The 26,562-nt window shown below is 46.2% G+C and overlaps 1 protein-coding gene and 1 pseudogene across 3 annotated transcripts; one reads left to right on the forward strand and one right to left on the reverse strand.

The window, feature by feature from the left end:
• Window positions 1-245: 245 nt before the first annotated feature.
• On the reverse strand, window positions 246-3,007 carry LOC118147374 (fibronectin type III domain-containing protein 4-like; annotated as a pseudogene). The gene is made up of 5 exons (XR_013526729.1): window positions 2,876-3,007; window positions 2,682-2,797; window positions 2,265-2,469; window positions 1,724-1,813; window positions 246-838 (listed from the first exon to the last, which is right to left on the reverse strand). The product of XR_013526729.1 is annotated as a fibronectin type III domain-containing protein 4-like (transcript).
• A 2,819-nt stretch (window positions 3,008-5,826) lies between these two features.
• Window positions 5,827-26,256, forward strand: LOC100894165 (kinesin-like protein KIF3C). 2 transcript variants are annotated; one of them, XR_013526740.1, is made up of 5 exons: window positions 5,827-5,982; window positions 7,281-7,354; window positions 7,949-8,002; window positions 23,076-23,248; window positions 23,789-26,256. XR_013526740.1 is itself a non-coding variant. In XM_054245129.2 (4 exons), the coding sequence occupies exons 2-4, from the start codon at window positions 10,090-10,092 to the stop codon at window positions 23,802-23,804; spliced, it is 243 nt and encodes an 80-aa protein (XP_054101104.2). In that variant the 5' UTR covers window positions 9,615-9,745; window positions 10,038-10,089; the 3' UTR covers window positions 23,805-26,256. The 2 variants fall into 2 exon arrangements, 1 of the variants encoding a protein (XP_054101104.2); XM_054245129.2 differs by lacking the exons at window positions 5,827-5,982; window positions 7,281-7,354; window positions 7,949-8,002 and adding exons at window positions 9,615-9,745; window positions 10,038-10,143.
• Window positions 26,257-26,562: the final 306 nt, after the last annotated feature.

The following is a 26,562-nucleotide window of genomic DNA, read 5'->3' on the forward strand; positions in this document are numbered from 1 at the left end:
AGTGGTCCTGGAACTTACATCTTTCTCTTATCTTTTTCCCCTTCTCACCCAACAAAGCAACAGAATCTGGGGTTCTAGTTTTCTACACCTCTTCTTCCTGGTCCTTATCCCAGGGTGGAGTATTTTTACACCTTGCAATGAGAATCTGCTCCTGTCAAGTAGGTGGTGATGTGAGGGGCCCTTGGAGGGTCAGGAAAGAGACAAGGTGAGGAAATGTCTTCGGCATACTATATAGTCAACTCCAGTTTGCCCAAGAACCTTTATTGGAAAAATGTCCAAGTAATGAGATCACTGGCAGCTGAAGGGGCTGCCAGGTGAGAGGGGGAGCACCTGAGGCTCCATGGAAGACACTGGAGTAGTGCAGTGCAGCATCTGCCTCTAGGCTGAGACAGTTCCTTTTGTTTGCTGGGGAAAGAGGATTACCCACAGAAACACCCCTCTCTGAGGCCCAGAGGCAAGATGTGGGGGCAGCTGGGCATGCTGAGAGTCCTGATACAGGTGGAATGGGGCCCCCACTTGGGACCTAATGGGATTAGGGTAGAACAAGTGACTCTCCCCTGGACCAGGGGATGGGAAGAGATATCCCATCTGATATCTGCTCCCCAGGTCCAGGGGCACAGACTTTTAACAGACCTACCTTCTGGCTCTCTCACAGTGGAAAGAGGATGGGTACCAGGCCTGAGATGGGGAGAGTGTCATTACCTTCTGGGAGTCTCAGGCAGATCACCATCTTGGATTTTCCCTGGTCCCACCCCCATCCCCAATTTGTTAGTGCATCTCTCTTCTGGGTGTGTTTCTTCACTTAAACGTCGATGGTGTTGACGGATCTTGACTTTTTCTGTGAAAGAAAATGGACTGAGTCTCAATTTCAGGAAGGTAATAGGTGCCACCATTTCTCTCCAGCCTCCCTCCATCTTTTTCTGCCCCTCTTTGACCTTCTTCCTTTCCCTGGCTGCCCCTCAGGGGCAAAAGCACCCTTTCTGCCCTCACTGGTCCCCACATCATCTGTCTTGTCCCCACTGGCCTTCCCTGAGGACTCTCTTCCCATCCCTTTCCCTTCTGCTTGGGATTGTTGGTGAAGTCGTTGTCCTTGATGATGTCATACTGATGGCAGAACAGCCCAATTACAGCTGAAACACAATACAGTCTGAGCTTTCATCTCCCACAACAGGGAGATACCCACATAGCTTCTAGAAAAATCCATGAAGAACATCCTGAATTCCTGGTGCCCAATGCAGTCCTCCTCTCTGGGCTCTCAACAGCCTCCTCTCCCTCTCTTCAAACTAACGAATCATCCCTCCTCAACTAAGTATCTCCCCACTCCATTTCTTTCACTTCCCTTTTTTTTTTCTTTGAGACAGAGTCTTGCTCTGTCACCCAGGCTGGGGTGCAGTGGCGTGATCTCAGCTCACTGCAACTTTCACAGCTGAGTTCAAGCGATTCTCCTGCCTCACCCTCCCGAGTAGCTGGGGTTAAAGGCATCCTCCACCACATCCCGGTAATTTTTGTATTTTTACTAGAGACCGGGTTTCACCATGTTGGCCAGGCTGGTCTTGAACTCCTGACCTCAGGTGATCTGCCTGCCTCAGCCTCCCAAAGTGCTGGGATTACAATCATGGGCCACCGCGACCGGCTCAATTCTCTCACTTCTTTTTCTCCTGACAACTTTTGCCACCTCCCACCTTAAGTGAGTCCCTGGTCCCCTGTCTAGCTGCTTACTCACCAGCTCACATGAGCAACACCACCACAATGATGACCACTTCCCCAGTCTGCAGTGGTCGCTCTCCATCAAGACCCTCCCCTGTGATGTCACCTGAGAAGGGAGAAGGCAGACTCCAGGTTACTGGGGAATAACTCTCTGTGCAGACATATGCAGGATGGAGATGCTGGGGATTAGAGAGGGCAGACCCATCATAATGTTGCCCTTGGAGTGTAGAGTAGCCCCTCCGTGGGAGGAAGCCATTGGTGGACAGGTGGTTAGCGACTAAAAAGCAGATGGTTGCAAGTTAATTACTCACTCATGCAGGCTGCAGCTGATGTGAAGTTGGGTAACAGGAAGCTTAGAAGCCCTTCCCCCGGAACAACTCAATACCAGCCTGTCTATACCCAGTCCCCTTCCCACCTGCTTTTCCTTCCTTTCCTGGTAGTACAATGGATTAAATCATCCTATTCATCTCAGCTGGATTGTTGCTTGTCTTGGGGAAGTAAGAAAGAGGCTGCAAGCCGGGTAAGCAGCCAGAGAATCCAATAGCACAGACCCTCACCTGGGCCTGAGCTGTTTGAAGTTAGCTGGTCAGAACCCTTGAGAGTTCGGAAGTGCACCTGGGGCCCTGGGGGGCTCTCTCCCCGAAGGCCGATCCTCCTGACCTGCACTGTGTAGTCACTGTCTTCAGCCAGGCGTCAGAGGGTACCAGCCCGGGTGGTGGTGTTCACCTCCCAAATCACACGCTGCCCGCGGCCATTCTGCCGCTGCAGGGAGATGAGGGGAGAGGAGACCAGCCTCAACCCAGTGCCAGGCCACAAGGCTCAACCGAGACTCTTCAACATCCAAGCACTCTGGGGGAGTAGCGTGAAAAGGGCAGCCTGAGCCAGGATAGCCTGCTTCCAGATCCCCCACCTAAGTGAAGGAATGTGCAGAAATCCAAGGACACAGGTTGGGGGAGCAGAAGGGTGATTCATACTTGCTGGGAAATGGAGTAGCCAATGACGATGTTGCCTTCTGGGACGCCCCAGGACACAGTGGCCGAGTTGGCTCTGAGGTGAGTGACCGTCACATTCACAGGAGAGGGAGGCCGGTCTGCAGGAGCCAGAGTGTTAACAGGTTCACCCTCTGACTAGCTCTGGTGGACCCTCAGCCCGGTTCCCCTTTACTCACCTGCTCGCACAAAGCCCAGGTCACAGCTGACCAGCAGGAGGACCGTGGGGCTTAGATATGGGGAAAGGGGCATCAGCGAAGCCATGTCCACCGAGCCCGGGGGTGGGGGGCACTGGGGCATCCGCTTGACATCCAGGCAGGGCTCCTGGAGGTGGTAGGAATTGGGGGGGGGGTATCACGGACTGCCCAGAACTCCCGGGGGTCGTGGAGGCAGCACCTCTCCTGGGCTCCCCACAGCTCGCCACAGCCCTATTCCCCGCCGCCCCCCCGCCCCCCGCGCCCTCCCGCCCTCGCCTTGCCCGGGCGCCCCCAGAGCGCAGTCAGCCCTGCCCACACCCACCTCCGACGGTCTTCGAGGTCTGTCAGGCCTCCGGGGGCTGCTCGGTGCCCAGAGGGCAGCCCATCGCCCGACTCGGTGGCGCTGCCCCTACCCCATCCTGACGCGGGCCTGGTCTGCGGAGCCCTCAGAGCTCTGGCGGGCGGGGAGTCTCTCCCGAAGCTGGGGGCGTTGCCCGGACGCTGGCCCGGGTCCGCCCCTGCAGCGGGATGTGACCCTCCCGGAGAGCCAGCCGCCTTCTGCAGCGCTGGCCCCGCTTGCTCCGCCGCAGACCGACCGGGACGCGCGGGGACCCGCGGGCCGGCCCCGCCCCGCCGGGGGTGTGGCCGCCGTCATTCCCCTCCAGCCCTCCACCCCCGTCTTCGCCGGGCTCCTTCACCTCCGGGGCCCCCATCCCTTATCCCTTCTCTCCCAGCTCAGACGGCGGAGCCGGCTGGGGCTTGGGGGGGAGGCTCGGGTGCGAGGGTCTCCGGCACCTGGGAGATCCCCTTCCTCCCCGCGTGGAAGAGCCAATTTGGCAGGAGGAATTTCACATCCAGTGCCAGAGGGGCTAAGAGAGGGGACAGAGTGATGGAGATAATAATTGCTTTAACATAGACTGGGTCAGCTTTTAAGTCTCTTTCCCATTCGTAATTTAATTACGTTCGTTTTCTCATTCATTCTTTCATTTGTTCAGCAAATGTTTATTGAGCATCTCTTATGTGTCTAGTTAAAACCTGGAGACACAGAGATTAAGAGTATTGGGCTTCTAGGGAGAATCAAAGCTCAGAGACCTATGGCTTTTTTGTTTGTTTGTTTGTTTTTTGAGACGGAGTTTCACTCGTTACCCAGGCTGGAGTGCATGGCGCGATCTTGGCTCACCGCAACCTCCGCCTCCTGGGTTCAGGCAATTCTCCTGCCTCAGCCTCCCAAGTAGCTGGGATTACAAGCACGCGCCACCATGCCCAGCTAATTTTTTGTATCTTTAGTAGAGACGGCGTTTCACCATTTTGACCAGGATGGTCTCTATCTCATGACCTCGTGATCCACCCGCCTCGGCCTCCCGAAGTGCTGGGATTATAGGCCTGAGCCACCGCGCCCGGCCCAGCTTTTTTTTAGAAAAATTGTTATTCCTTTCTTTTCGCTTTGTTTTGTATTGTTTTGTTTTTGTTTTTCTAAAGCTCTGCCACTTACCCTGTGGTTTTGGAGAAACTGGTTTATCTGTGCCGCAGATTTCCCACCTGTAAAGCAAAGCAAGTGAAACCTCAGGGTTGTTGTGAGGCTCAGATGAGACAATATTGGGGAGAGATCTTTATAAATCTCACAACACCGTGTGAATAGATGGTGATTGTAAATTTGCACCAATGTTTTGGTTCCTTCCTTTGTTCAATAAGCATGTAAGCCCTTAAATTATTTCATGCTTTGGTTGAGCTTGAAATCTGGAATGAGAACCTGGGTGTGAGTCCCGATTTGTCCAGCTGTGTGATCTTAAGCAACCAACTCAACTACTCTGTGCCTGTTTCATCATCTGACAAATGAAGGTGTCAATATTGACCGTCTTAGTCTTGGTGTATCCCATGAGATACTGTCTGTGAAAAGTGTGTTGTTCAGTGTAAACAGATGCTGGCTAGCATTGTGTTTAGGGCAGACCCTTTGGTTTCTAATTCTCCATGCAGTATTTCTGTCTCTGTGGCATTTTTCCAGCTGTAATGTCCAGTACAGCGTGTGCATACTTGGGGCTCAGAAGCTTCTGCTGCCTTCCTTTCTGAGAGGAGAGGGTAAAATGGGACCAGTGGGACTTTGCCTGTGGAGCATGTGATCAAGTCATGGGCCAGGTCCTCTGACATCTGCTGACCTGGCCACCCTGATCTCTGGCCATGGAGGACACCTGCCCAGGGATTCTCACTGCCCTGGGTGTTGTCCTGCACTCCCAGGCTCTAGGTCCTCAGGAGAAGAGGGCATTGTCCCTGTAGAGCAAGAGTCAGGAGCCTCTGGTCTTCCCCTTCAGGGGCCAAAGCAGAGGCTGTGGAGTCAGGGTGCATGCAAAGAGGAGTTTCCCTGAGGTTACCAGAGGGCTGGGGGCCTAGTAACCAGGAAAGGGTGGTGCAGGCGGTGGTACAGGGGGTAGTGCCCTGAGAGCCCAGAGTGTTTGAGTTAATCATCACTGTGGCTCAGAAAAGGCCCTGCCAACTGGAAGCAGAGTCACTGTGACCAGAGGGGTTTGTGTGACTGAAGAGGCAGGCAGAACAGTGTATCCATAGCGCAGGACCATGCTGGCCACAAAATGGTTTCAACATGTCATTGAGACCCCAGGGCCTGGCCAATGGGATGTGAGACCCCTTCTCCATGTTGGCTTTCCGTCCTGATTCCTAGAATTACTTTTCATCCAGTCTTCCGTCCGCCCTGGGTTGCTGCTCAACTCCTTTTCCTTCCTGATGTTCTTTCCCTAATATGCCCAGAGTAGCAAGTGCAGGCTGAGTTTCCGGTGTGGGGTGTGGGGTGTGTGTTTGTGTGTGTGTGTGTGTGTGTGTGTGTGAGTCCAAACTCTGTACCTGCTGCCACTCCCTCCTCCAGCTCAGCAGGCATGAATGAGGCTGTGGCTTCCTGCTCAGTCCTTGTCCCCTCTTCCTTCTAGTTGTCTGGGTATGAGACAGCTGTGCCAATCACAGAGAAGTCAAATCCACTGACCCGGGACCTGGACAAAGCAGATGCTGAGAAAATTGTTCGACTGCTGGGGCAATGTGATGCTGAGATCTTCCAGGAGGAGGGGCAAGCTCTGCCCACATACCAGGTAACCCAGACCCATGCCCTGCACCCTGCTAATAAACATGCTAACCCCAATCCCACCTCTGCACTCCCTGACCATGGCTCCTAATACTGGAAACCCTGAGACTCCCTCCCCAATCCACCGTCCTCCTCGTCTTGGCTTCTGATTCCTGCCTGTCCCCTACAGAGGCTCTACAGAGAATCCATTCTGACCACTATGGTACAAGTGGCCGGGAAAGTTCAGGAAGTGCTGAAGGTACAACCTTCCTTCTGCTCCCTGCCTCAACTTTTCTGTTTCCCTCTTTCTCTTTCGTTGGTCTCTATTTCTCACTTTTACAGATCGCATCCTCCTTTCTCCCTTTTGAAGATCCTCCCTTTTGGATCCTTATTTTTATCTTATTATTAACAATAATTCTCTGCTTAACACTTTGTAATTCACAGTCTACTTTCACAGCTATTACCTCACAAAAACCCGTGAAGTTGACATGATTTCTGTTTGTTGTTTTTATCAGGTGAAAAAACAAAGACTTAGAAAGATAATCACTGTAGCTTGTCAAATACACCCAGCTAATAATTGCTGGATAACGCTGCTTTTATTATGTGCTTTTATTTAGATGACAAAGCTGCTTTCCTTCTTTCAGGGATAAGTAAGGATTCGAATCAGTAGTGGAGCAAGACCTGGGAGTCAAACTGGTTTCTCTAATCCGGTGTTCTTTTTCTACACTACACTGCATGTATTTGTTCACTTTTGTGATGAGAGGAGGGATAAGGAGCCTTTTCAGTTCCTCTTGCATTACTGACAAAGAATATGCTTCCCCCAACCTAAGCCAGGCCCTGGTGATATACGCCTTTTTCCTTCTTCAGGAGCCAGATGGGGGGCTGGTTGTATTGAGTGGAGGGGGCACCTCTGGCCGGATGGCATTCCTCATGTCAGTGAGCACCGTGGTCCCCGGTTTTCTTACCTCTCCACTTCTTGAGGTGACCCTCAGGACCATAAAGATCACCATAACTGAGCTCCCAGGGGCCCCCCTCACTAGACCAAGTGTGGCGCTCTCTCTCTTCCAAAAGCTAGGCGTCACCATGAAGTCCCATTTCTTCTGAGCCCATCTGAGTCCCACCAGTCTGTTGTCAATGTCTCTATATCCCATGCACTGCCAACTAATCATCCCCAAGTGGCAGCTTTAAGCGCCAGATTCCATGTAGGACTGGGTTAAGCACTGGTCTAAGAGAATCGTTATATAGTGTCTGTCCTCTAGGAGTTGAAAATCCAAGATAATTGTTTCTTCTCTGTCATTACCCCTTCACATCCTCTCTCCTTGACAGGTGTCCTTTAATCAGCTGATGGAAGCTCTGAGACAGAAACCTCTTTACACCTACCTCATTGTAGGGGGTGACAGGTAAGCCAAGTTAGGCTGTGAATATTTTGTTTGGCCTGAATAGCGCTTCTTAGAAATTGAGCTGAATGCCTTTGGGCAGAGATTGAGTCCAGCTTGCCTTAGTCCCCCCATTCCTTATTGACTTACACTTGGTCCACTTTACATACTTATGTCACCTGACCGGCTGTTGCAGGTATTTGGGTTATTTGGGTTTTTCAACTCTATGGAGTGTCTATCATGGTGCCCAACAAACAGTGGGTGCTCATTCAATGATAGTTTTCCCTTTATTCCCATCTCTTAATGTAGCCTGCCCTAATAAACCATAGGCTTCTTCTTCCCAACCAGTGCCACTGACCTCGAGTCTGTGGTGGCCTCTAGGGAGGGGACGGAAGATAGTGCTTTGCACTCGATTAAGGAACTGAAAAAGGTCTGTGCTTCCCACTGATACTTGACCAGAGACCTCTATCTGTTCCTTCTCATGGGGACATAAAAGCCCCAGCATTCAGCCAAAGCCTATTCCCTCCCTCCCCTGTTCCTGGCCCTGATACCCTCACACAGTAGGTTTGTGCCTGGAATCCTCCCAGTTACACTGCGTTGTCCATCCTCTTCTCCTAGGTGGATGCCGGGAAGAAGAGGGTGATTGTCGTTGGCATTTCTGTGGGACTCTCTGTGAGTAGAAAGATGGGTTGAGTGAATGAATTTTAGAGAGAAGAAGTGAGTGGGAATGGAATAGCATGGAAGATAGATCAATGAGGTGGGCGCTAGAAAGCAGGAAGTTTGCTCAAGGAATTTTGGTTTTCGTTTCACTAACTTGGATCGAGTTGTATGAATGTGGGAAGATGGGAAGGGATTCAATTTCAGAATAACTGTATCAATCAATCAGCAACCAAGAGAGGTGGACTGGTCCAAGGGTAAGCAAACTATACCGGCTGGCCAATGCAGCCAGCTGCCTGTTTTTAAAATTTTTTTCTTTTATTGAGACTGAGTCTCGCTCTGTCACCCAGGCTGCACTGCAATGGCATGATCTCATCTCGCTGCAGCCTCCACCTCCCATGCTCAGATGTGGTTCTGTGCATGAGCTGCCTGGAGGGAGTGTTACAGAAAAATAAAGAGGATTCTTAGTTCCTTGTGCGAGACGTCTGGTTTTGTAGGTTTGGAGTAAGGCCCTGAAATATCTATTTTTTGAAAGCATCCCTAGAGATTCTGATGCAGAGCCAGAACTGAGGAACTCTGCTAAATAAGCCATTGGAGTGGGCTACCTGACAAAGCTGAGGGCTTCCTGACACCAGGGGGGTATGGCAGAGGCTTGTTGAAAATTTTAGAGCAGCTTTTTTTATTTAGTGGCGGTCTTGGGAAGGGAGACCAGCGGGTTTTTCAAAGGTGCTTTTCCACCTCCCAGATTCTAGGCTGTATAACTCATGCAATGGTGTAAATGAATCTGAAATACCCTAACCCTGATCTTTTTCGGGGAGGGCCCTCCTTCACCAAAAATGTATCTGCTGCAGTGGATGCTAATTTCAGGCCCTATGACTAGGTGAAATGAAGACTTTCAAAACAGTGTAGGCGTGGAGATCTTCCAGTTGTTCCTTAAATCAGTGGCTCCCAAACTTGGCTGATATTCAGAGTCACCTGGGAAGCTTTCTAAAAATACAGATTTTGGAGCTCCACTCCAGAACTACTGAATCTGAATCTTAGGGTGGATGTGGTACCCAGAAATGCATAGTTATTAAAAAACAAAACTCCCCAGATGATTTAGATGCCCAGCTGTGTTTAGGAATCTAGACGTTAAACCATGCAATATGAACGCTGTCTCTGCTTTCTGCTTTGGTCTCCTCTTTCTTAGATCTCTAGCAAGTTTTAGAAATAGTTTGAGGACAAATGACAGGAGGTATTTTACACCATGGGCATAAAATATGTGAAACTCCTCTGCCCTAGCAGTGATACAAAAATAATTCAAGACGGGATGGAACCTTCGCAGGATTGGATGGTAAGGCGAAATGTGGGGTGCCATGTACAGAGGTAACTAACTCTTTGAGGTCCTGCCATAATGGGCGATTCACAAATTATCCCCTAGCAAAGCCATTAGAAATCAACTAAAGAAGATCCTCATTCTTTGAGATTCCATGATTTGTAACTAAGCAGATAACAAGTCTGCCTCATTAACACATTCATTTGTTCCTGATTAATTCATTCAAGAAACGTTTGACAACCGTGAGGTGCTACACCTACCTTGCAGCTCGGTTCCCTCACCGTCATCCCTCCCTCCAGTACTGAGGGTTCACTCTTCGAAGGGATTTCCAGAATGTATTTCCATGAATGGCAAGGGCTTCTGATGAACCTTAAGATGGAAAATAAGGTGGCAACTTTGACATTTGAATGACAGGATTCCCTAAGAGGCCTGCAGAGGGTGAGGTTAGTGTGGCCATGGCATTGGGGCTTATGCAAGACAGTCTGGGTCTCAGGCTGGAACTTTAAACTTGAGTGTTGGCTTTGCTCTGGGCTTGAGGTGCTGAATGTTTTATTAACCCCCGTCCTTGGGGTTCAGGGACACAGTGCCTCTAAAAGCTCCAAAGCATACGTTTGTGTGAAGTTGTTGACCTCTGACCTCAATCCCAAAGCAGTCCTTGATCATGACTCCCAGCTGAGGCCCTTCTTTGAAATCCTCATAGACAATCTCCCCACCTTGTGTCTCTCTGGACCCCAGAAATGACCCCATTGAAGACTGGAGTTCAACATTCCGACAAGTGGCAGAGCGGATGCAGAAAATGCAGCAGAAACAGAAAGCTTTTGTGCTCAATCCTGCCATCGGGGTAGGGCTTCTCCTTTTCCTATGTTCTCCAACCCGCCAACACCTGGGAACTGCTTGCCACTTCCTTGGGGCCTCTGATTTTAGGTTCTGTTACATCTTGTTTAAATTCCTGAGGCATTGTGAGTCAGCTAAGATGTTATAAACCAAATCCTATTTTCCCATTTACTTTTTCACCATAAGATATTTTGTCTTCATTCCTATCCTGTCTCTCAAACCGGTAATCATTAAACACTTTAGTGGTCTGGGCAGTTTCTGTTTAAAGAAGCTCTTTGCCATCTATGTATAGACAGCGGTGAATAGCCACGGTTATGTCTCAGTCTGTCTGTCTTACATATTTACATTTTAAATACGGGCTTTAAAAAATGGGGTGCAGTTTTGTTTCATTCTGCCTTCTAAATCCTCTCCAAAATTGGCTGGCCCTTCTTAGCTTGAAAGCTGCTTTCGGCCAGGCGCGGTGGCTCAAGCCTGTAATCCCAGCACTTTGGGAGGCCAAGGCGGGTGGATCACGAGGTCAAGAGATCGAGACCATCCTGGTCAACAAGGTGAAACCCCGTCTCTACTAAAAATATAAAAAAATTGGCTGGGCATGGTGGTGCGTGCCTGTAATCCCAGCTACTTGGGAGGCTGAGGCAGGAGAATTGCCTGAACCCAGGAGGCAGAGGTTGCCGTAAGCCGAGATCGCGCCATTGCATCCAGCCTGGGTAACAAGAGTGAAACTTTGTCTCAAAAAAAAAAAGAAAGCTGTTTTCTCCTGTTTCTTTTTTCTCATCTGGATTGCAGATACATTTCACTAGCACCATTTCTCCTCACTTGCGCCTTAGGAGGGCCTTAGCCAAATTCCAGCCGGTGCCTCCCTCTACCAGTGATGGCCATGTGATCTGAGACATTCTCCTCCATCTTCCTTTTGTGAGATAGGAAGGTAGAATTCCGTATGATGTAAGAATTCCACAGCTTTGACCTCCCAAATACTCGTCTCTCTTTCCTCCTCTCTGCAAATGTTGACTTTCAATCTTCTTTTCTCATCATTACTGTTATCATTCTGTTTGCCGGAATCTCTTTGCTGTCCGGTGTGCTGTGTTCCACATCTGGACCCCTGTCCAAAGCATATGACATGTGGTATTTGGATTGATAAACTACCACAAAAAATGGTAGAGGTGGGAGAGGTGGGGGAGAAATTTCTTAGAAAGAAAAGCACTCTCTGGGCCGGGTGTGGTGGCTTACACCTGTAATCCCAGCACTTTGGGAGGCCAAGGTGGGCAGATCACTTGAGGTCAGGAGTTCCAGACCAGCCTGGCCAACACAGTGAAACCACATCTCTACTAAAAATACAAAAATTAGCTGGGTGTGGTGGCAGCTTCCTGTAATCTCAGTTACTCGGGAGGCTGAGGCAGGAGAATCTCTTGGATTTGGGAGGCAGAGGTTGCAGTGAGCCAAGATTATACCACAGCACTCCAGCCAGCCTAGGCGACAGAGCAAGACTCTGTCTCAAAGGAAAAAAAAAAGAAAAGGAAAGCACTTTATGAAAAACCCTTGACCCAGCTGACAAGAGACCCAATCACTGTGACTTCCTCCCCAGAGAAGCCTAAATATATACCCAGGAATGACCAGAGCAGGCCTTTTCCCTCTTTCCAATCTTCCTCTTAGTCAAGCCCACCCCAGCACCCTTCCTCACAGGCACACTGGGGGCCAGCAGTACCATCACATACACGCCTGGGGGTCACTAACAAGCGGTCCGGAGACTTTATCCTCTCCCAATTCCTCTTGGGTGTCTTCGCGTCATTCAGCCTGAGGGTCTCAGCAGCTCCTCCCAGATGAAAGGTGGAAGTGCCACCAAGATCCTGCTGGAAACCCTGTTATTAGCTGCCCATAAGACTGTGGACCGGGGCATTGCAGCATCTCAAAGGTAGGGAGGATCTGGACAAGAGAGAGCTCAGTCAGGTGAGTGTGAGATGGTGTGGACAAGCCTGTATTCCCAGCACTTTGGGAGGCCAAGGCAGGTGGATCACAAGGTCAAGAGATCGAGACCATCCTGGTCAACATGGTGAAACCCCATCTCTACTAAAAATACAAAAAATTAGCTGGGCATGGTGGCGTGTGCCTCTAATCCCAGCTACTCAGGAGGTTGAGGCAGGAGAATTGCCTGAACCCAGGAGGCGGCGGTTGCGGTGAGCCGAGATCGTGCCATTGCACTCCAGCCTGGGTTAGAAGAGCGAAACTCCGTCTCAAAAATAAATAAATAAATAAATAAATAAATAATAAAATAAAATAAAAGGTAGACATCACTTCTAATACATTTATAGTTCATGCAAATAGTTTCAACTAACCAATGAAAAGACAGACTATTGGTTGGGCGTGATAGCTCACATCTGTAATCCCAATACTTGGGAGGCTGAGACAGGCAGATTGCCTGAGCCCAGCAGTTCAAGACCAGCCTGGGCAACATGGCGAGACACTGTCTCTACAAAAAAAAATACAAAAAATTAACCAGGCGCCTTAGTTCCAGCCACCTAAGAGGCTAAAATGGAAGGATCACCTCAGGCCAGAGGTTGAGGATGCAGTAACCCATGAATCACGCCACTGCACTCCAGTCTGGGTGACAAAATGAGACCCTATCTCAAAATATATAGACTATTAAGTCCGAACCCCTCTATCAGTTTATGTAATTCTATGGCTATTTATAGTTTGCCACTATATACCTGCTGTCCAGCATAACAGGCACTCATTCAGTAGTTATTAAACAAAATAAATAAAAATAAGCATCAAAAAGTGAAAATGAATTTTTCCTAACAATCGCTTGTTTTCATTGATGTGTAATAAGAACACCATCTTAAGGTTTTATTGTTTTTGAAGTTAGCCCCAAAATATCAGTCTTTGCTCTGCAGGCACTTTCATTTATGTACTTATTTTCTTCTTTTATACAAACCAGGAATGAGCTTGGAGTTTTAATTTTTTTCAGGTGCTTTTAATAAAAGCATTATCTTTCAGTAAATATAATACATGATGAGAATATGGTTTCTCAAAATGAAAGGTTTACCTAAAAATTCTAGGCAATTTTTTTTTCCTTGAGACAAGGTCTCACTGTTATTCAGACTCAAGTACAGTAACTCCATCACAGCTCACTGCAGCCTCCAACTCCTGGACTCAATCGATCCTCTCACCTCAACCTCCCAAGTAGCTGGGACTACAGGCACATGCCATGATGCCCAGCTAATTGTTGTTTGTTTGGTTTTTTAGTAGAGACAAGGTCTATCTATATTGCCCAGGCTGATCTAAAACTCCCGGACTCAAGTGATCCTCCCAAGTCAACCTCCCAAAATGCTGGGATTACAGGCATGCCACCAAGCCTGGCCAGGGCAATTTAAATTATCTTGAAATCTTTGTATTATCTTGAAAACTCTAGCACATAACTTCTCAAACTAGTTAGAGATAAGAGACACTAAACAATAGAGGAAGGCCTGAAGCAGGTACTATAATTAACACAAAAAGGAAGACTGCATGTATCTTATGAGCTGCTCTGACTTGCTGCCTGGTATAGCACCGGGCATACAGCTGACACTTCAAAATGTGTGTGTGTGTGTGTGTGTGTGTGTGTGTGTGTGTGTGTGTGTATTTAAAATCTGTAGCGCAGGGCGCGGTGGCTCAAGCCTATAATCCCAGCACTTTGGGAGGCCGAGGCAGGTGGATTACGAGGTCAAGAGATCAAGACCATCCTGGTCAACTTGGTGAAACCCCGTCTCTACTAAAAATACAAAAAATTAGCTGGGCATAGTGGCGCGTGCCTGTAATCCCAGCTACTCAGGAGGCTGAGGCAGGAGAATTGCCTGAACCCAGGAGGCGGAGGTTGCGGTGAGCCGAGATTGCGCCATTGCACTCCAGCCTAGGTAACAAGAGCGAAACTCCGTCTCAAAATAAATAAATAAATAAAATAAAATCTGTAGCTCTTCACTAAAAAAATAAAACCAATTGGCATTAAAGAGTCTTTCTGTACAGAGGACATGTGTAGACAGTATGAGACCAGGCATATGCAGCACTGCCCTTAGTAGCAGATACTCTACTAACCATTTTAATGGCTACCATGGGGGCAGAAGGCATTGGAATGCCAGAAAAAATGGCCAGTGGGCTCAAACTATGTAACTGATCTAATAACCATGTAACTGATCTAATCCAATTATTGTTTTCTAATCTTTCCTTCAGAAGGTATAGTCTAATGTGGCACACAAATTCAAAAAAGAACAATTTTTAATTCGCAAATAAATCATAAAATTTAAGATTATCAATGTCCCTATAAGGAATAGTTGCTTACAAATTACAACAGTATAGCATGTTTGAAATAATGCCAGATTTTAATTAGTGAAATAATAATATACACCCAAAGTTGTAAGTGTTTGCAATAAACTCAATTGTTTGACCCATCAGGTCAACATTTCCACTCTTATTTCAGATGCATTTGGCAGTACATGGCTTCTATTTTCATATGCCCTCCTCTTCCTGGTACACAGAGAACAAGTGATTAAGTACTATGTGCCTGCACAGAACATCAGTCATTCATTCCAAGATGGAAGGAGGAAGGCACTCCCTCAGCCCCAGAACAAGCCTGGGTTTTGCACAGCTGCTGAAGTTTATAGGCACTTTCATAGTGTCTTAAAAGAACAACAACAAAAAAAGGTGTGTCAGGGTATGCATAAATAATCAAACACATGTTTCCTTTCCTGCTAAAGATAAAGGATATTATTGCTGTGAAAAGACAATCACCAACACCAAAATCAAACAGATGAGGAAATGAGAAACTAGAAATTTCAATTGTTAGCTTTAATTCTCAGAATTTAATTAGGCCAGGAAAACAGGTTAAGGAATAATTTGATTCTGTGCTATCTTATGAATGCAAAGTTTTTGTCCTTGAATTCTCTGATGGTATTTCTTCTCCAGCATTCCACAAGCCAAAGAGCTAATCCAATTTAGAAGTTCTAGCAGCTGGTGATTTCCCAGTCTTAAATCTAACTCAGTGGTTATCAGTGATGGCTGCTCATTATCATCATCTAGGAGCTTTATACTATTGCCTCAGCATCAGAGATTTTCTCATTTGGTTAGGGCGGGGCCCTGGAATAGGTATTCTTTAATTCTCCCCCTAGTGGTTCTAATGTACAGCCAGCTTAAGGATCACTGGTCTAAATGATTATAGGTCACTGGGAAGGACCTGTATTAGTAATTTGGTCTTATGAGTCTGACTGAAAGATGATGCCTATAGCACATACAACTCAAACTCTCATGTAGTAAAGTAATATAAAATGCATTAAAGATCTCATAATATAGTGAGGTGACATAAAAGCTGGTCTAAACTACCAGGAGGAAATACACTTTAAAAGGTAACCACAAGAATATTTAAAAGATTAGAGATACCACCTAGAAAAGAAACTTAATTTCTAGGCCAGGTACAGTGGCTCAGGTCTGTAATTCGAGAACTTTGAGGGTTGAGGCAGGAGGATTGCTTGAGGCCAGGAGTTCAAGACTAACCCAGCCAACATAGCGAGACCCTGTCTCTATTATTTAACAAAAAGAAAAGCCATGGTTTGGGAATAAAAAAGGAAGTACAGCTTGAATTACAACTTGCCAGACTCATTATCTAAGCACCTGAAAGTAACAGCCACCTCAAAGATAGATTAGATAAATGAACAGATTAGAAACATGGCAATGTGTTGGAATATACTCAGATAGATTAGATAAATGAACAGATTAGAAACATGGCAATGTGTTGGAATATACTCCTCACCTTTTGCTGTCCCCAAAACTGTCTTTTGATATCACTTTCAAAAACAGGATTTTGAGAGCTAAATCAAAGCACAGATGAGCTAAGAATCAGTATTTTCCTTTCCTCATTTTAGAGCCATTAAGAGAGAAGCATAAAATTAGCACTTCCATCATTAAATAGATGTAACCTTTCTCCCAGCTGGTGTTTAAATAATTTCCTAGCTTTTCCTGAAATTTTTCTTCAAAATTACTTTACGCTATCCCATCTAAGATTGTACAGTCATTCTACCACCACAGGTCCTCACCAACAGAAAGCTCTACCTTCAAACCTGATCATGTCTAGGATCTGCCATTTTACTTGGCCTCAGATGAAAAACTCCGGATAAATAAGGGCCAAAGGATAGTGTTCTCAGGGAGTGGAAAGGAAAGAAAAACATGTACTATCCCTACAGTTTGGCCCAGTAGGCACCGTTAATCCTCATGAATTTGTTCCGTTCCTTCCTTTTTTTTTTTTTTCTTTTTGGAGCACCTAATTAGAACACAGGCATTGTTTCTGGCACCTTCACAATCTTCACATACAAGGAGTTATTTCTGGCAAGACAAAAAAAAAAAAGTCCTGGCCAGTGCAGTGGCTCAGGCCTGTAATCCCACCACTTTGGGAGGCTGAGGAGAACAGTTCACAAGGTCAGGAGATCGAGAGCATCCTGGCCAACATGGTGAAAGCCCGTTTCTACTAACAATACAAAAATTAGCTGGGTATGGTGGTGCGTGTCTGTAATAATCCCAGCTGCTCAGAAGACTGAGGCAGGAGAATCGCCTGAACCAGGGAGTCAGAGGTTGCAGTGAGCCGAGACTGCACCACTGCACTGCAGCCTGGTGACAGAGGGAGCGAGAATCCATCCCAGGGGGGTAAAAAAAAGGAAGAAAGAAAGAAAACAAAAATTCGTAAACGTCCAGGCCTGCATAGGGCCAGCATCCTCCAGGGCTTTCCATTCATATCTGAAAGAACCTCACAGAGTCAAAACAAAGAACACCTTTCTTTCATTTTCTTTATTAGGAAAGAAAATAGATTTTCACCATCTTGGCGGGGGGGTGGGGGGGGGGACACCATTAGATCTCAAACCTCAAGACTCAGCTCAAATCTCCCACAGAGCTCTGTGTGATCACTCCATCAGGGTATCTGACTCTATACAATATGCGTCTCTTCTCCATTAGGCCACATCCTCCACCAGGATGGGAACAGTGTTTTAAGTATCTTTTTACTTTGGCACATGCCTAGCAGACAGGTCTTCAATAAATGTTTGTAAAGATTAAGTATATGACTTCGTAGATTTTTTTTTTTTTTGAGACGGAGTTTCGCTCTTGTTGCCTAGGCTGGAGTGCAGTGGTGCAACCTCAGGTTACTGCAACCTCCACCTTCCGGGTTCAAGTGATTCTCCTACCTCAGCCTCCTGAGTAACTGGGATTACAGGCATGCACCACCACACCCGGCTCATTTTATATTTTTAGTAGAGATGGTTCTGAACTCCCGACCTCAGGTGGTCCACCTGCGTTGGCTTCCAAAAGTGCTGGGTTTTTGTTTGGTTTGGTTTTGTTGAGACGGAGTCTCCACCCAGGGTGAAGTGCAGAGGCACGATCTCAGCTCACTGCAACCACCACCTCCCAGGTTCAAGTGATTCTCATGCCTCAGTCTCCTGAGTAGTTGGGACTGCAGGCGCTCACCACCATGCCCGGCTAATTTTTGTATTTTCAATAGAGACAGGGTTTCACCATGTTGGCCAGGCAGGTCTCAAACTCCTGACTTCAGGTGGTCCACCGGCCTCGCCTCCCAAAGTGGCTGAGATTATAGGCATAAGCCACTGAGCCTGGCCCACAGGATTTCAGGCAATGTAAAGTGTTAGGAGAAATAAATATAATACTAAATTAGTTAGATATTGGGGGATGAGGGCTGCTTCTTCAAGAGAAGTTTTTGGAAGGTGCAAATGGGAGTAAAAGGCACAGCTGGCAAAGATGCTACACAGATGAATCCTGTGAGTCCCTGCCTAGAAAAGAGACTGTTACTCTGCTAAACTCCCAGGTCCACCCACTACCGTTGCTCCCTGGGGAAAGGGACATTCTTTAGGCTGGAAATAAGAAGAATGTTTATATCTGGTATAAAAACAATGTATAATGATACTGTGAAACAGCAATAATATTATACCTGCAAACTACTAAAATTGAGAGCATTATGGCATGTTTTACATTTCCTAACATTTCAGTTCGATAACTGCTTCAAATCCTACAGACTGACGTTGCAGAAACTGTGAAACTTGAAATTCAGTGTTAACTTGAAAGTAAAATGTTTCAAAGAATGAGATTCATAAAGAAAATTAGCGTGGTATTTAAAGTATCCCACTATCAAGTTAAAGAAACATAGGTTAAACTAGGAAGAACCTGAAATTAAAATAACTTAAAAGAAAAAAACATCAGGGAACACTGACCTAAAATCAGCCCGTATTTCACTCAACCACTCACTAAAGAATGTGTGGATGCTTTTTTGTGAATGGAAGCAGATCCCTTAAGAGTCTCCAACAACCAGAAAATGACTCATCCTAAAAACATGCGATTTAATTAAGGTGCTACCAGTATGTGTTGTGACGGAGAGTGATGCTGAATGGTCAATGTTTATCTTTACTTTAGAAATATGATTTACACATTATCACTTAATGTATTATCAATGGCTATTGATAACCTGTAAGATTTATTATTCCCCTATTCTGTTAAACATATTGATTCAAATGATCTCAGCTCAAATATGGGCATTTGACACATAATGATTATGACTGATATCAGCTAAGGACTTGGATTGACTAGAGTCACTGTGACATTGCTGTTACTTCGCAAACTTTTGTTTGCAAAGGTAGATTTTTAAAGGTGTTTTAAAACATATTTGAACAGGAATAGAACTGTTTACAAAAAGACACACAGAGACATAGTAACACAGCTTGTAAAGAGCTAATGCATTTCAGTCCCCATGAAACCATGCCAAAACAAGGTTAGATATGATTCTGAGATATACCAAATCAATAGCACAGCCAAACTAGTTTGATTTTCCAGTAGTTTAGTATCTATCTGCAACTACATCAACAAATTCCGTCATAAATCACAAGGACTAAAATTAGCAGCAACACCCTTTTTTGCATGAGAGCCAGCTTGGAAAAAATAAAGATGTCTATGGGTTCCATTTATTTTTATTCAGAAAGAAAACAAATTTAATGAATTCCACAGGCTTAAGAAATTCCTGCTTCACTGAATAAAATGGCAATGAGAAATGAGCACGACCTTTCTAGGTGGCAAGAGAGGCAGTGTGTTCTAGTCTTTTGTTCTTGTATTCTCCCCTTAAACTTCCCAACAACCCCTTTGCTGCTCAAACTATACAAGGTAGACCAGGGACTAGAATTATTTCAAGTTATTCAATACAACTTTCACAGAAAACGTGCTATGGGCCAGGTGCTAGGGATCCAGCAATGAGTCTGGGGAGGGTTAACGCCAGGCAAGTAGGTAAAGTAGGGACCTGAATCAATGCAACCAGGTTCCCCAAAGACCAAGCTGTCAGTGCACCTTAGTTTCTGGCACCTTCACAATCTACTCTAAAAAAAACTTGATACTACTTCTCCTCTAAAGCATGGCTTTGGCAAGTCCTGGCCTCTGCTAGCCAGGACCTGGCCAAAACACAAGTGTCTAGAAAACAGTTATTACATTATTAGCCTTTTCATTCTACATAGATCCTTCCTTAATGTGCTTGCTTTCACATTTGAGAGGCTATTTAATTCTCTATGTAGGCTACACTATAACGATTAGGAGAGCTAAAGGTACATTTCAGGTATCACCGTGAAAATATAAATCCTATAACTTTGGAGTCAAGAGGGTAGAAAGGTTCATAAAACATTTTTGTCAATACTGAGGAAAACCTGGTTTTAGAGTCAAACACTGAGTTACAGCCTGGCTCTCCCTCTGTAAACTTGGGAATATTACTTCTCTGTGCCTCATTTTCCTCGTCTGTAAAATGAGGATAATAATGAAACTCTCCTCCCAAGATTCACTGTGGAGATGAAATAAAATAATATATGTAAAGGGCATGGAACAGTGTCTGGCTCAGAAAAGTGTTCAACAGGCCAGGTGCGGGGTGGCTCACGCCTGTAATCCCAGCACTTTTTAGAGTCTGAAGCGGGCCAATCATCTGAGGTCAGGAGTTCAAGACCAGCCTGGCCAACATGGCAAAACCCCATCTCTACTAAAAATACAAAAATTAGCCAGGTATGATGGTAGTTGCCTGTAATCTCAGCTTCTCGGGAGTCTGAGGGAGGGACAATTGCTTGAACCCGGGAGGCAGAGATTGCAGTGAGCTGAGATTGTGCCATTGCACTCCAGCCTGGGCAACAGAGTGAAACTCTGTCTCAAAAGAAAGGAAAAGAAAAGTGCTCAACAAATAAAAGCTGTTATTATTAGCTATTCTTAATCTCAGGTGATGATGTAGACATCAAAATATATACAAAAACCTCCCTCAATCTGTAATCCTAGCACTTTGGGAGGCCGAGGCAGGCAGACTACCTGAGCTCAGAAGTTCGAGACCAGCATGGGCAACGTGGCAAAATCTTGTCTCTACTAAAAATACACAACATTAGACGGGCGTGGTGGCAAGTACCTATAGTCCCAGCTACTCATGAGGCTGAGGTAAGAGAATCGCTGGAACCCAAGAGGCCGAGGTTGCAGTGGGCCAAGATCATGCCACCACACTCCAGCCTGGGCAACAGAGCTAGACTCTGTCTCCAAAAAAAAAGAAAAAAAAACTGTCTTCCATTTAAGTCAAAAACATGTGAGGTGAAAATTCTGTAAAGATAAATATTTCTACCTTAAAATAGGAAATATACAGTCATATGTACATGCATAAAAACACACAGATCTATTCAACCCGACTGTTAGTTGTCAGCAATATGAAATGTAAAGTAGTAGGATATAAAACTAGTAACCCATTTTATAGAAACCAAAGACCACATACACTAAGAAAAAACTTGGTTATTCAGCAACAAAAGTGGTTAGAAAGATCTTATAAACATATTTAATATTTAATTTAAAGTACCCTATAAAATTTTGTCATGGTATTTCGCAAATTTTTAGCAAACACAATTTTTTTTTTTTTTTTTTGAGACAGCCTTACTCTGTCACCCAGGCTGTAGTGCAGTGGCATCATCTCGGCTCACTGAAACCTCTGCCTCCCACGTTCAAGCGATTCTCGTGCCTCAGCCTCCCGAGTAGTGAGGATAACAGGCGCCCACCACCACACCCAGCTCATTTTTGTATTTTCAGTATGGACAGGGTTTCACCATGTTGGCCAGGCTGACCTCAGGTGATCCACCCACCTTGGCCTTCCAAAGTGCTGGGATTACAAGTGTGAGCCACCAGTTTTAAAAAAAGATAAAGTTCAAAATCCTTTTTTCTTTTAAGTAAATACCAAATGCCTCAAAACTCCAAATAAACAGAAACATTTCATAAAAATGATTTCACACACAAAAAAAATCCTGTTGGATTTCAATTCCATAATTATGATTTCTCATTCAAAAAAGTTAATCTCATATGACATAGTAAAAATAATTTTATTATCAAAAATTAAGAACAACAGAACTTTTAAAAATGTTTTTGTGAATTCTAACTGATAGCTAGTACCCCTCAAAAAAAATGTTCACTGGAATGCATCACTTACAGTATCATATAGTTTCTATGCTTATTAATGTTATGTGTAATGCAGATGTTCTGAGATCTTCTCGGGGTCACTCTGTCTCAGAATAGAATGTGAATTATTACATAATTTACACACAGCTGTAAATTATATAATACTGTCATATCAGACAAAGCCACAAGGACTAGGGGAAGCAATTTTAAGAGCAAAGAGATAAGATCATATCACCATTCCCCCAAAGCAGATTGTATTATATTTCTTTTTGAGTCTTTAAATTACAGTTCTCATCCTGAGATATTAAACTCTACTCTCACAAGAGTATTGAATGTTTACACAGTGCTTTATCATTTTCCCTGTAGAAAATGAAATAACCTAAACATTTTTCTCTGGTGGTCATTATCTTACAATAGGCATAAGCATCTTTCAAAAAACAGTGCTATGTATGAATACAGATTACTCACTACCCTTAAAAAAATTAGAAATACCAGAAAAATAACAATACTCGATTGTTTAGCTAGGAAAAAAAAAAACTGAAAAAGTTTAAACAATGTTAAAGAGGAAAGTAAGAAATACTACCATAAAAATTTTTTAAAGGCCCTGAGCAGTGGTTCATGCCTGTAATTTCAGAACTTTGGGAGGCAGTGGTGGGAGAATCGCTTGAGCCCAGGAGGCCAAGATCAGCCTGAGTGATACAGTCAGACTCAATCTCTACCAAAAAAAAAAAAAAAAAAAAAATTAGCCAGGTGTGGCAGCACACGCCTATAGTCCCAGCTACTTGGGGGGCTGAGGTGGGAGGAATAGCTTGACTGCGGGAGGCAGAGGCTGCAGCGAGCCACGATCACACCACTGCACTCCACTCTGGGTGACAGAACAAGACCCTGTCTCAGAAAAAGCAAAAAGATAAGGAGATAATGTTACATCAGATAGAAATAGAACAGAAGTGGAAGCAAACCTTTCCTCATATTTCCTCATCCAAATGGACAGAGATTTTCCACTCCAATGAAAATATATTCAAAATAGCCCTAAAAAGAGGCGGGGCACACTCAAGCCTGTAATTTCAGTACTTTGGGAGGCCAAGGCGAGCGAAATCACCTGAGGTCAAGGGTTCGAGACCAGCCTGGCCAACATGGTGAAACCCTGTCTCTACTAAAAATACAAAAATTAGGCAGGTGTGGTGATGGGTGCCTGTAATCCCAACTACTTGGGAGGCTGAGGCAGGAGAATCGCTTGAACCCAGGAGGCAGAGGTTGCAGTGAGCCCAGATTGTGCCACTGCACTCCAGCCTGGATGACAGAACAAGACTCCATCTCAAAAAAAAAAAAAAAAAAAGAGCCTATGGGAGGGGAGGGGATGCTGACAGCCTCTGCTTCCTCAACACCCTCATCAGCCCTGCTATACCCAGACTGGCTGAGTGCCTAGAAGGCACACTCACCAGGGCACTGCTCATGTCTGGCATGAAATTCCTACCACAGGCTGAAAACATCATGTTTCTGGAGTTGGATGTGTCCCCTCCGGCTGTCTTTGAGATGGAATTCTCTCATGACCAAGAACAAGACCCTCGCGCGCTACACATGGAGAGGCTCATGCGGTTGGACAGCTTTCTGGAAAGACCTTCCACGTCTAAAGTTCGAAAGTCCAGATCCTGGTCAGTACCTTCATGGTCCGTGGCAGCACTGGACCCAGGAGGCAGGGAACTGCAGGGGCTGGATGAAGCTAAAGAGGGTTTTGGTGGCACCCTAAGGGCAGGAAGGGCGAGGGGTGACTGGGAATGTCGGAGGGGTTCCTGCAGCAACAGGACAGGACAAAGGAGAGGACTCACAGCTGGGTGTGGTGGGTCACACCTGTAATTCCAGCACTTTGGGAGGCCGAGGCGGATGGACCACCTGAGGTCAGGAGTTCAAGATCAGCCTGGCCAACATGGTGAAACCCTGTCTCTACTAAAAATAAAAAATTAGCTGGGTGTGTGGTGGTGGATACTTGTAATCGTAGCTACTCAGGAGGCTGAGGCAGGAGAATTGCTTGAACCCGGGAGGCGGAGATTGCAGTGAGCCAAGATCACACCACTGCACTCCAACCTCGGCAACAAGAGTGAAACTCGTCTCAAAAAAAAAGAAAGGAGAGGACTCACTTTCCTGTTTCCTGCATTTTTCTAACCTTCCCCTTCGCCTGGCTCATCCTCCTGCAGGTGCCAGAGTCCTTAGCGGCCTCCACCTTCCACCACACATGCCTCCCTGGCCTCTGCTTCTCTGCGCCCTGTGACAGTGGCAGACCATGAGTGACAACTTTCATGTCAGGCTGCCCATCCGATAGACTCCTGGGATGGGGCCGCCACCTCTGGCTCATCTCGTCTGCCGCTTGGTGTGTGTGCGTGTGCGTGCATGTGCGTGTGCGTGTGTGCAGGGGTGAGAATCTGGCAGGCGGTGCCTCTGCCTGCTCTTCTTCCCCTCCTTTATTTAATTCATGTTATTTATTCGCGGAGCTCAGTTCGTGGGGGGGAGATGCCCTCGCCTGAGCTGTCTGGGCCTACCATGGTCACTGTGTAGCCTCCTTTTCTTCTGACCTGAGAGCCCCCCCAGTCATACCTCAGGCTCGTTCCCGTTTCAGCTGCCTTCAGAAGGGAAGGTAGCCAGTGCCTGAGAAGATAGTCCCTTTTCTACCCACCGCACTCCATAACCTCCATCTTCTCCCACACTGATGGTGAGCAGCCCCTGAACACTTTCTGGGACTAGGAAACTGCTTGGTGTTCCCTGAGGACAAGAGACATCCTGACAGTGTTGGCATCTGCTCCCTGTGGACACAGCCCCGCTTTCCACTTTCTGAGCATCAGACAACATCATTCGGCCTCTTTGGCTCCTTTTCAAGGACATTAACAACCTCACCAACATAGCCCATGCCCTTCAGCTTTGACAAGAACTCACAGCTTCCCAAACTCTGCTTTCTTTCCACCTTGGATCGGAATTATGGACCAACCAATTGCCATCACCTTGGAATCGGCAGGAAATGGAACGACAACTGAGACAACTTAAACAGTCATCAACGGAAGTCCCTCCACCAGATCCCTTTGTTTCTGTCCCCTCTGAGAAGTCACATTGGTCAATAGGCCATCAAGGCAACTCCCCATTTTCGAAAGGGTGCTCCCACCTGCTTTGAGCATTTCTCCTGTAGCCGCCTGGACCGCATTCACAGTGGGATGAGTCACTGTCGTTCTACCCCCAGCTAACTGGAGATGCTAACTCTATTGCTTTTTCCCTTCATCTGTCCCAGGAAACAAGCTGAGGCACAATCTTTTCAATAAGCTTTGCCTATTACCCTTGTTTCTGAGTCGCATTTTTAAGGTATTATTTTGTTGAAAATCCTTTATTTACTAGGTATGCAAATTGGTTCCTAGGGGGCTACTCCTTACCTTCCTTTGTGATGGCCCAAATTGTCTCCAGGTATCTCAAGTGATAAGTAAATTTCTACAAAAAAAAATGGTTAACGTTTATTGACTGGCTTTTTAAGTGTATATTTTGGTGGAGGGGTGAAGAGGTAATAAGGAAAGCAAGGGAGTGAGATAGGATTTCAGAGTGCCCGAATAGTGCAAGTCTCCAGTTCCTAGAATATGAAGAGCGCTGTCATTGGGGTGAAGCCGTGAGACTGACAGATCTGCCTGAAACGGGGGGCGTGGGAGCTGGCGGCAGGGTTATTCTCTTTCCTTCAGGAAATGAACCCTTCTTACATCATTCAAGTTCTGCTCTGAGGATCACGCTTGGGTCTGCTTTAACTCCACGACGCTGTCATTTCTGCTTCATTACTGGACTAGAGGGTTGAGCCACCCAGTTGCCATTTGCTCTTGTCCTTCCAGGAAATCACGGTTCTCATCAGAGCCCAAGAGATTATTTGAGACTCGGGATTCAGATCAGAGGTTCGACTGTGGCTGGGACAGGAGTCGTGTGTAGAAATTCCCCAGGTGGCCTGGGCACGGGGGACCTCCAGGGCTGCATTGCACAGCCTCTCCCACTGACCTCTTTCTCGTTTGTGGACAAAGCAGCACATGTCACCCCATTCATCACTTGGACACATTGCCCCTGCATTGTCCTGTCACTCCTCCCTTACAGGCTTATAGCACAATATACCCGAATCAGCACCCCCAGTCTGAGGGCTGGGCCCAAGGTATGGTTGGAGGAGGAGCTCCTGCCTGTGGTTTTGTGTATGTGTGTATGAGTGTGTGTGTTTGTGTGTGTGTTTACCTCCACAGGAGACACACTACACTCAGTGTAAGATTTGCTGGGAACAGGGCCACTAGGGGTGGCTGGCTCTCAGTCTCTGTCTCTCTTTCTCTCCTTTTCCTTTTGGTGTATCAAACATTTGATTGACGAAGTAAGGGCCTTGATTAGGACCAAATTCCCATGTGTGTTGCTATGGTCTTTATTTAGGACAACAGTTAACAACGCAGTGGCCCATTCTTGTCACTCTATACATATGACTATAGGGGACATATGTAATATATAAATATATATATATATAAAACATTCCCCTCTGTCCCCTTGGCTTAGGATGGGGGCCTCTGTTGAGTTGAAATGCACCTGCAGCTGGGTGCTGCCAGCAGCTTGCAGGCCCCAGCCCTGTTCCAATCAACACAGCTGACAATAAAGGAATGAGTATCGTCACGGAGTTGACTGCCTGCCTTCTCTTCCCTTTGTTTCTTTCTACTTTTACTCCCTCCCTTTTTCATTTTCTCCTTTCTCTTCCTTGTTTTTCCACTAGGGGCTCAAGAGTATATCAGCTGGGCCCATTGGTTCACACCTGTAATCCCAGCACTTTGGGAGGCCAAGGCGGGTGAATCACCTGAGGTCAGGAGTTTGAGACCAGCCTGGCCAACATGGTGAAACCCCATCTCTACTAAAAATGCATAAATTAGCCAGGTGTGGTGGCAGGCACCTGTAATCCCAGCTACTTGGGAGGCGGAGGCAGGAGAAC

This window comes from Callithrix jacchus, chromosome 14 (genome assembly GCF_049354715.1).
Source record: "Callithrix jacchus isolate 240 chromosome 14, calJac240_pri, whole genome shotgun sequence".
NCBI lineage: Eukaryota > Metazoa > Chordata > Mammalia > Primates > Cebidae > Callithrix > Callithrix jacchus.